This window comes from Apis dorsata, unplaced genomic scaffold, assembly GCF_000469605.1.
Source record: "Apis dorsata unplaced genomic scaffold, Apis dorsata 1.3 scaffold_99, whole genome shotgun sequence".
Classification (NCBI taxonomy): Eukaryota; Metazoa; Arthropoda; class Insecta; order Hymenoptera; family Apidae; genus Apis; species Apis dorsata.
Genome location: NW_006263397.1, coordinates 1,009,964 through 1,021,272, shown reverse-complemented (window position 1 = coordinate 1,021,272; position 11,309 = coordinate 1,009,964). Strand labels below are relative to the sequence as shown.

At 43.0% G+C, this 11,309-nt stretch overlaps 1 protein-coding gene and 1 pseudogene across 2 annotated transcripts in view; one reads left to right on the top strand and one right to left on the bottom strand.

Moving 5' to 3' along the window:
• The window catches only part of LOC102674516 (POU domain, class 2, transcription factor 1-like), a 120,577-nt gene extending 110,315 nt beyond the window's left edge, over nucleotides 1–10,262 (bottom strand). The window contains exon 1 of one of the 2 annotated variants that reach the window (XM_006612180.2): nucleotides 7,678–10,262. In XM_006612180.2, the coding sequence (XP_006612243.1) occupies nucleotides 7,678–8,314 (637 nt within the window). In that variant the 5' untranslated portion in view covers nucleotides 8,315–10,262. The remainder of the gene's footprint in view (nucleotides 1–7,677) is intronic. The other variant, XM_031508744.1, reaches the window with a different exon arrangement.
• Nucleotides 9,502–10,297, top strand: LOC116185108 (annotated as a pseudogene).
• Nucleotides 10,298–11,309: the final 1,012 nt, after the last annotated feature.

The window sequence follows — 11,309 nt, the reverse complement described above, 5'->3', positions numbered from 1 at the left end:
AAGGGTGGAAAAAAGATCGTCTCGCGCACGTGCAGGAGGCACGTGGCCGCCAGCAACCCTTCGTGGTTGAATGTTTAAAGAAAGGCGAAGGAAAGTCGGTCGCGTGTCGCGGTGATTTGTCGATGACCGTGTGTATGTGTTGCATCTTTTGGTACACACATACACAAGCTGAAAGGTGGCCTCGTGAGCGGAGCAAAAGGGTTGGATGTATACCTGGTCGTGCGAGACTCCTCGAGCGGAAGAAGGAGGGAAGAAAGAGAGGTCCGCGCGCCACGTGACCCCTGCACGGTCCTCCATTCCTTATTGGAATCCTCCTGGCCCAACCTGACCTATCCAAGGTGAGATTTATCCGGCGGCTTTACCTGCCACCTATATACCCACCTCGGTACCTTCCTCTCGTCTATGCCCGCACCCACCGGGAATCCCCACATCCCCGATGTGAACCGATGAACCGTCCACCCACCGTTGCCGGGTCACGTATCCTAGGCCTTCTCGTAAGGATCGTGTGTAACGTAACAGGTGAGATTTCCCGTGCCGTCTGGGATCTGTATCCTCCTACGCCTAGCCTTTTCTATTCCAACCGCTGTGACTTACGATCATTGCATTCGTGGATTCACTAGAATGCAATTTCGGATGTCGATCAATTACATGATCGAACAGGATAGGATAAATTCGAAGGAAGGAAAGTGTTCTTTTTTTAACTCTAAAGTGTTTATAAATAGAAATAGAAATTGAGAGAGAACAAGGATTTCCCCTACTTATTTCTTCGCGGTCAAAGAAGAATTTTTTCGTTTCGAATATTTAAAATAGCACGTACCTTTTCCCTTCCTTTTTATTTCCTTGTGTTGTCTACCGCGGCAAACAGACGCGTTAATGGTTCCCAGTTAGTTAAAAGTAAATTTCTTCCACGAAGGAGGCGTCCAACAGTCTGGGGCCGCGCTTAATTTTCCATTGTTTTCCTCCATCCGCGTGACACGCGTCCCACGGCGAACTTTGCAATCTCCGAATGCAAATCGGCTCCACCTTGCGATTTTTCATAGAAAAAAAACCTTACGTCCACCGCCTACGAGTCACGTGCCCGCAAGTCCCCTTGAGAGAAACCAACATACGAGAGGGCCGACATAATAGGTGGGATTTAGCCAGAACTAGCCCGAAGCGTTCCTCCTCGGCCCGTTCTTAATACCGAAAGCCGAGTAGGCTATAATCGGAAACACCGCTGCGAGAGACCGATGCAAATCGGGGCCACGACATTACGTATTCCTCCCTTTCTCCCTTCATCTCCTTCTTTTTTTCTTTACACTTGTATATGACGTAACGGAGAGAGAGAGAGAGAGAAAGAAAAAAAGAAGGACGGAGGCTACGGCTTCCGGCTCACAGCCGAAACCGAACGTAGATGATTTCTTTCATTAAAATCCTCGTTAATTCAGGGTTCAGTCGTTTCAGAGTTGATCTAAAACTCTGGGGGGAGGGGATAATTAAGCCAAGGAACGAGCAGATAATGACGTTAATTCCATGTTATATTAATTAGTCGAATGTTTTAAAACGGGATAAATTAAGGGTATCTCTATTAGGAAAACAAAGCTAAAAGCGGGCGCGCGCCCGCGTTCGCGAGATGCATCGCGTTGCTATCTGCTTCCGATTATCTTGATCCGATTCCCGTCAGGAGAAGAAAGGCAACGGAGCGAAATACGAAAAGGGAAATGAAAAGAGGAGAGCGTGGTGGATGGAGGAGGAGGAGGAGGAATGAGCTCTTCGTTATTCCAACAAAAGGCAAAAGCCTATTTACCTTCGTAATCTCGATCGAATTAATCCGTGGTATTCCCCTGGTTGCAGTCGGATCCAAAGGGGGACGAATCGAAATTTGGAATTTCCACAAAGGAGGTGATCTCAAGGTGGAAAGGGAGGAAGGGGAGGCGTTATTCACTCGAGTTTGCGTTTGGCCTACGAAATTTACACGAACGTGAAACACGGCGTGTTTGGCCGAGGCGGGCCGCCGTTGTTTCCGGTCCTTCCCTCCTTCTCTTCCACGTTCAAAGCGGCCGTCGTCGTCTTTTTATCGACTGCTCGACCGACACACGGAGGAAGAGAGAGAGAGAGAGAGAGAGAAAGAGCCAAGCCTTCATTTCTCAAGTGACGCGAGCGAGAGATTGGAGATCGATAAAAGGCCGTTTCACCCGGCCCGATAGCGACGCAAATCGAAGAAAAATAAATACGGCATATTATTCAGTCAGGATTAATCGATCGACATGAGCAATGTCAACAAACGCGATTTCTTTTTGCTCGAAACGCGTAGATATCCGTGGCATGCGGTGGCCGCGATCTCGTCGCCCAGGAACCGACCGCCCCCGATCAGAATCCCTGATCGAACCACGACGACGACGACCACGACGACGACCGCTCTCTTTCGTGTTATCGAACGCGAGGGATGTTAAAAACGTAGATCGAGCTCTCGATTACATAGCTGTTTACCGTACACAGATCGAGGAGGAGAGATCGAACTCTTTGCGAACGATATTTGCGATCACGAGACCGTGTACACATTTAGAAATAATCGGAAACTTGCTGTTGTGCAAAGCGTTACACACGCGTGTTTCCAAGAAATGCTAGAAATGAGGGAGAATGATCATCTTTTTTTATAGGATCAAAATGTGTGTATTTTTAATAATGCCTCTCCGCTCGATCTTTGGATTATTTCATGTTGGAGCAATCATGGTTGATCTTTGTCTTCTGTGTTCGAGATTACGTAACGAACAAATTAATGGATCTAACGCTCTGTCGTTTCTGTCTGGGCATCGATACCTTTTTTTATGAAGATTGCGGTTTAATTCCACTTAATTCTACCCATTATCTTTATCGTAACTGCTGAAAAATTTATATATTAAATTCTTAGAAACCAAACGAATCGATTTTCTGATAATCTTGTATAACAATTTTTCATTTTGAAATCGATGCGAGTTGCGATGATGCGAGAATTTCGATGATCGAGTGGAACAATCGTAAGGACAATGCGTTATGGAAAAACGATATGGTTGTTCGTGACACGCGGCAATGAAAATGTTAAAATAACAAAGGAAGAGGGGAACGTGTTTCGGCGGGCGAAGAGAAGTTGGCCGGAGAGAAACGACTTCGAGGAATTGTCGTCGTGTCGTACACGAAACTCAACGAAGATCAATGAAGATCACGAAGAAAGAGAGAGAAAAAAGGAACGAAGAACTGTGAGTACTCTCACGAGTCGAAAAAGGGGGACCGTCCAATTTTCCGCACGCGAGTGATCCGACGGTACTCGAGAGACCTCGAACGTTTCTCGTTTTCTTGCCGAGAGATTCGTGGCTAACGAACACAACGAACTTATACCCCCTTCCCTTTCTAATAATTACCACATTAAGAACAACATTTCTCGAAAAGGGAATTAAATTCGAACGAGACACGTTCCGGCGAACCGGAAGAAGAAGGAGAGAAAAAAAAGGGAGAAGGAAGTAATAAGAATCATCGACGAACAGAGTTTCCACTACTGGATTCATCAACGATAATCAAACCGTTAAAGGGCGTATAATAACTTCTTTCCTTTGATTTGCCATCGAATATTATGGTTAATTAATTTATGTGACCGGATCGAAGAATATAATTGGCAGAAATCGCAAGATTGCCCATCGATCGACGATCATTATCTCGTTTTCGGTTTTACAACGCGTACCAAACCAGAGGTAGAAGAGAGAAAGAGAGGGGGTTCCAGCTCCTGATGATCGTTGGACAGAACGAGAAAAACGAAAGGATTCAACGGATGGCTTGTTAAAGGAGGAGACATCGTCGTCGTCGTCGTCGTCGGGTGTCGGAATATGTCGCTGGAACGAGGAGGAGCAACGACTCGAAATATCCGAAAGAGGGGGAAACAAGGTAGATGGAACGAACGAGGGAGAAAAAAAAACGTGGAGAAGAGTCTAGGTAAGAAGAAAAGCGGGATACAGGCACGTACACACGGCATAGACGGGGATGAAATCAATATGGAGAGCGTATCGAGGAAAATTATTGTTATCAAGGGGGTTAGGGCCATCCACCGTGAAACGTCATTTTCAGGATCATCCTTGGCGGATCACCGCGGCGCGATAGGGATTGGCCGACAGCATAGAATCTAATTATGTGATAAACATTGTTGCGCGGCACACCTGCTCGTAAATAACATAGAATCAAACACGTATCACGTTACGCCGTAATACACGATGGGAGAGGAACAGGTCCGTGGACCTTTCCTTGCGAACCTCGAACGGTTATATCTTCTATATATATATATATATACGGTTAATCCTGCGCGTGTTCCTTGCCAGGATTAATTATATTCTCGAACATAAATTAGCACGACGAAAAGAAGGAGAGGCATCGAGTAATTACGCTTTTCGTGAACGCGCTGAAACCGACACCTTTCGTTCGCGTCGAAAATCGAAGATCGATCGACCAAAGAAAGAAGAGAAAAAAGAAAGAAGAAGGGGGGAAAGAGGAGGAACACGAAGCTGTCATTTTCAAGAAGAGATAAGAACGATGATTGGTTAATAAGAAGCTGAGGAATGGTCAATCGTTGGCCAGAAATAAAATACTCGGGTGTTAAACGTTATATAAGGCGGGCATTATCTGGAGCACTTTACGTTTTCACTTCAAAAATGGATTTTTCGTCGTATCGCGTTGCTCATCGAAAATAACCGCGCGATCACGCGCGCGCTTACGTGGAATATTTATTCAAACAAGCCTTAGTGCTAAGACCTTATCGACAGATACGATATCGGCCGACTTTTTCTCACAGGCAACGGCGTTTGTTTGCCGTTGCATTTTTGAATATTAGTGCAATTATGTAGAAACGTACATATACATATTCGCTGTACGACGAATATCAAAGTGTTCGAGGAATAAAAAAAGAAAAAAACGCATCGAGCCACGATAATTGTCCGTGGATTAAACATTAATATAACTCGCGTTATAGATAATATCGAAATCAAAGATAACTCTTCTCTTCTTTCCTTTTTTTTCTCTTTCTTTCTATTTTTATTCCTTTTTTCCCAAAGTCATTTTATTAACTGCTTAACGACGCCGGATCGAAACGTTATTGAACGATTGTATCGTTTCTTCTATAGAAATAAATGCATAATAGTTGTTCAATTTCTCGTAACCTGGCTGGTAACGAAGATGACGATTATATTATATTTTTATTTTTCCTTCCTTTTTTTTTTTTTTTTTCGTTTTTCCTCTCGTTTCTCAACGTTGTTACGAACGCGCAACGTTCTTATCAGGTTAATTCATAACGCTGTTTACATTGCATTTTATTGAAACTAATAAAGATCCGGCTGTTTAGAATCAGATAATGCTCGCCTCGACATGTATCATGTTTTAATTACGATCATTCTTGTTTTCACGGTATCGCGGGGCTCACGACACATTATGCCGCGATAATAAACACGAAATGATAACTCGATGTAAAACCGAGTTATAAGTACAATAANAAGATACACGAGCATTTTTCTTGATCTTTCTCCGTCTCTTTCTTTTACTTGTAATCATCGATCTACGCTTTATCAGGGAATGCATCGAAATTGAGGTAAGAAGTTTTTCTAGGTTTATCTATCGATTGTGTGACTCTCCACGTGCCTGATACTTCAAACACGTTTCAATGAGACGAATTAAAAGAATTAATATAATGCGTTTAACGTGTGCTATAATTTTTTTCAATTTCAAAAATCTAAAATCATTATACGAGTTTGATACGAGAAATTATTATCTTAGTAATGTTGTGAATCATACGATTAATAAGACGCAAAATTATTGACACAATTTTAATCAGCTCATACGATAGATTTTTAAGATAAACACGATTATAAAAGAGTGGCGCTCAATAAATGAATGATCACTATTTCCTTTCCACTAAATAACGATGATTATCGTTCTGCTTATTGATAAGAATGCCAAGTATTTTTTTTTTTTTCGAAAAATTTACTTTTATACTTATATAACGAAATATTAAAGTAAAATAAAGCAAGAGATTTCTCTTCGGATCGGAAAAAAAAAAACTAATGAAAAAAAATATATTTCTACAAACTAATTATTAAATAGCGTTATTTCAATTATGCGTAACCTGCACCAATAAAAATGATAACTTTTCCTTAAGCGACTTAAACAAGGAAATTTATCCTTGAAAGAATATTTATTCCTTAATTTTTCTTTTATTGATCAAAAATATATCCTGCGTCGAACGGAAAAGAAAAAACGGAAACGAATCTGCATTCTCACAGCGGAATTATCTCAAAACGATCTAAAACCTACAATGAATCATTTGTTACCATCGACACCTGCATCTACAACTTACAATGTAGAATTTTTTTCTAGATACTTTACACGTAATAACTGAAAAAAAAAAAAAAAAAAAGAAACAGAACTCCTCCCTTCTTACTGCAAAGTCCTCACAATTATCCCTCGAATTTTAATTAACGTGTGTGCACGCACACGTTCCTTCGAACGAAACGTTATACGAATTTATCCGTCAAGAATTCCCCTTATCGCGAAGGGGAATCGTTGGTGGAGGCGCACGCAAGCAGCAACGAAACGACGAGCGAGTAGAACGAAAGGAATATCATCTAAAAGGGAATTCACCTTCCCATCGTAAAACCGTGCCGCCGCAATTGGCGAAACCTGCCTTTTGCCGTTTTGCGTACGGAAAAAAAAAAAAAAAAAAAACCCAACGAGACGCAACGAAAGCCCGTATTTCAGGTAAATGCCCGATTCTCGACGCTCGTTCCTACAATGGAATCAACAATGCCGTCGACCATTTGGGGGTTGGAGGCAACAAAGGCCCGTGCCAAGGTTGCGCGGGGGTGGCAGTGTCGGATGCGAGCGGAGGGAGGCTCTCCATTGACAGCTGACGGATCGAACGGTTTTCCCCCAAAATGCATGGGATCGTTTCATGTTTCGTTCGCGGACAAATAGCGGCTGGCATGACGCACACGTTCGTTTGTCTCGGAAATCTCCGGTTTCGTTACTGAACCAACTCTTTGGGAAATCGTTGGAACAGAGAAGGGGGGAGAAATAGCTTAATAATATCATTCCACTCGACTATTTTGATTGCACGGTGAATTTAAATTTTTAATCGTAATGATATTTCGAATATTTTTGTTTTAATCGCGTTTCATCGATTCAGGAAACGAAAGTTTGTAGAATGTACAATTGGAAACGAGATATCATGCGTTATTAATAACAATTCTCTCGTATCTTTTGTTTTAAACCTTTAAACATTTATTCACGAAAGAAGAAGAAGGAGGAGGAGTTCAAGAAGAAATCAGGAATTATAAAATTTCCTTTCCTTTCCGCGTTTTTTCTATATTACTCTATATAAAATATGAAATGAAACGCTGCACTTAATCTATATGATAACTTTGATTAATTTAAGATTCATAATTGATTGGATTCTAAGAACGCTATCAAATCGAAATAGAGTATTTCGAGAAGCGGAATTCCAAGATTCAGATGCGTAACTCGTTACGAAAACGAATGCAAAATTGGAATTATCAATTCCGTTTATCACCGATATTATAATTCATTACGTCATTCTTATACGCGATGCGATACGGATATTTTTTTTGCATTTTGAAACGAATAATACGGCTTGATAATTTAAAAAGAGAATTTGCATGTCTGACTCACCATTTTCGGTGCCTCGAAGTGGACCGGAAGGGCTACCGCCGGTGGAGACTCCTTCATCTTCGCTGCTGCTGCTGCTACCCTCACTGGGACTGTAACTTCTTCTGCTTCCCGTCCCTCTGCCGATCTTCTGCCCGCTACCGGTTGTTCCATTATTATTGTCGTGTATCCTATCCTGCAGTCTCTCGTACATAGTCCTTACGCGAGAATGTAGCCTCTGTTGTTGAAGGGAACCGACCGAAAAGTCCAAAGGTTGATCGATCTCCGATTGTATCTGCGACTGTCTCTGTACTTGTCCACAAACCGAGCCAACGACCAAACTCTGGGACTGAACAACTTGCTGTCCTATAGGCGATACTTGTTGTTGTTGTTGTTGTTGTTGCTGTTGCTGCTGCTGCTGTTGTTGCTGCTGCTGCTGCTGCTGCTGCTCTTGATGAACGGTGCTCGGTGGACTCCACCATTGGTGGCCACCCTGTATAGACCTCCAAGCCTCGATCGTGTTGTTGTTCGTCGGGCTGGTCTGCTTTTGCTTCTGTTGCTGCATCTGCATCTGCTGTTGCGATTGTTGCTGCTGTTGAACCATCGCAACCTCCACCAGGTTGTTGTTCTCCAGCAGATGCATGCTGGGGGTCTGCGTCATCGACGACGGCAGAACGAAAGGGGAGGCGCCCACCAAAGGTGGGCTAGACTCTTGACGCTGTCGATGGATGGAATGATGATGTTGTTGCCTGTGCTGTGGCTGCTGTTGAATAGATTGTTGCTGGTGTTGCTGCTGTTGCTGCGAACTGGATGGTATCACAACCGGAGGCGGAATTTGCCGGACGGTTCGCGCGGCCTCGGCGACCCACCGGCGCACCGCCTCGCTGTCGAGGCCCGCCAGCCCTGCGGACTTTGTTTTCGACTGTCCTCCGGGCGATGATAAACCCTTATCGGGTATCAGGCCGGGTAGCGCGAGGACCCCGGTACCCGCCACCGCGACCCTGGGTCCCGAAACGCCCCCGTAAGCAGCCAACGCCGCGAAATCCAACGTGGTCACCTGCTGGCTCCCTTTGTTGGACAAGCTAAACTGTTCTTCGCCCTCCGTGTACGAATTTGATATCCTTTTGTCGTTTTTATCGTTTGTTAAAAGCGTCGAGCAATGGTCAATGGTCGGTGTTGCACTTTTGAGAATGAAAGCTCCACGAAGACGAGTGCAGTATACAGATTTTTGAGGTTATTTTGGAATTGAGGTTAACGAAACAGAAGCGAATTACAAATATAAAAGATCCTTCAGACGTCTATTATCCTTTGATATCACAGTATATTCCTATAGAAACACTACACTGATAAATGAGCACAGATATATTCCTTCGACACGCTCCGAACGTATTCCAGTCTCGCACGGTAGTCACTACTTGGTTATATACGTTTATCCTTCACGTTCATTATACGAACACTTCTTAATGTATATAGTTATTAAACGGAACAGCGTGACAAGTGTGTGTCGTCGTTATTTCCTTCGTATATCGTTCCTGGCCACGTTTCTCGTTCAATTCACTTGTCATCCGAATGCCAAACACCAGATCTCACGTAAATTTTGAATCGACACCAACGCCAACTGTCAACGGTTATTACCGAAGTTTCCCGCGTTTTTACCGCGAGAATCGTGTCTTTTATAGCCCGCGAATATTCAAAAATCCTATTGTCTTTCCGATCTGTCAGTGACGCATCAGATACCCAGCGTCACCCATCGGCGAATTCACGAACGATTCCGATGCTAATCACCGAAACGAACACGAGCATCGTAAATTACGAGTTGGATCGTAAATCTATTTCAGAATCCTTCCAATGCCATTAGAAACTGTCACGAATATTCACTGTCTCACTGTTTCGACGCTGGCAATTACTCCCGTGGTTCCGCGTTCCACACGTGCGGTACCGTTTCGTCATAGGTTCACACACACCGCGCGTCAGCTTTCCTCTCGCGAGAATTGAGCTGTCCGCGGTGCGGGATCGTAGAAAGAGCAAAGTATCGTTATCGCAGGCACACGAGCATCCGCGACGAGCTACGACGGTGGCAGCTACGGCTGCGGCGGCTGGTACGGCGGTCAGATGCTGTCGCGTGCATGTGTGCAGCTACACTAGAGGGCCCACGTACGCCCGGTCGGCCGCCTACCGGCCACGGGGAACGCGGACGCGTACACGGACCGTGGAACGCAAAGTGGGGGAGTTGCACAAAGAAGGAAAGAGATGAAGCAACACTAACCTCGGTTCGAAAGGCTGAGTGTACGACGAAGAGGTTAGATTGGAACGAAAAGCAGCGGACGGACGCCTGGACGCTTATGCTGGTGGGGAAACAAGCAGCGTCGGTGGGGAATGGTGCTCCAATCGCAAAGAAACGCGGATCACGCGCGGCTCCGCCCGGCAAGGAAAGGCGAGTTCTCTGGTCGCGAGCGCGAACGCGCCTTTTTACCTCGCGTGTACCGGCTACTACTTACTGCTGCAACGAAACCACGATTAAAGAGAGAGAAGGTAAGTCCATTTGCATATGCGAGAAAAGCAACCAATCGCGGCACACGTTGCTGCCCTGTCGATATATCAACGACAACGATTAACACTTTCAAATTAATCCGAAAAACAAGTGACATGTCTTTAGCACAACCGTTTTCGTAAACGTCAAGTAACGACTAAGTAATTATGAGGGCGCTCTGTATAATATGCGCGCGACTCTATTAACTCAAGTAGATGGCACAGGTGGCGTTTTTTGGCAAACGTGCGTGTTCGTGATATATTTCGTAAATTATAAAATCGGTTCGTTTTAAGTTTTAATAGTAATTTTTCGCAAAATATCTGTTTAAAGTGTTCTTCATAAAGTGCAAAAGTAATGTACTTGTCGTTGGTCGAAATAAAGAAAAGTAGAATAGTAAATTGCAAGTATATTAAACTTGTTTCATGTACTAGGTTATACACTACTTTGCTACAATTTGAATATTAGAATATTCGTTTAGTGAGAAATAATTCGCGTCACGTGAAACGTATATGATACTTTTTCGAACTTTTAGTTGAAATCTGTGATTTTATGATTCGAATTGAGTAATACATTTTTGGAGTACACTGAAGAACGAAATATCCGGCTAATACTTTATGCTGATGAGTCTCAGGTTAACAGCAAACCGGTAAGTACTTGTACAGGTTAAAACCGGTCGGTTCAACGATCTCTCGAACAATAGATTCATTGTGTGTTGAATACGTTCGCATTAACAAATGTATTCAAACAATCAATAATGCATAATATACGAATATTATAATCAGCCATTAACAGTATCGAAAAAGTATAACAATTATATCGAATCAAATATATCGAACGTACCGAATATATCGAATCTTTGATATCTATATAATATGAATATAGCTACATAATTCGAAGTAAATTTAAATTCGAATATCAGAAACCTTACGAATTTTTATGAAATTAATTAAGGATTACATTACATATACGTTCTGAAATTTATTTCAGACATCATTTCTTCTTCGAAATATTTCTAACCTTATCGTAATTATATCGGGTTATAAAAATATTCACGTATTCTATTGAGTCGAATATATCGAACGTATTGAACATATCAAACATATGAAGCTTTCGATATCAAATTACA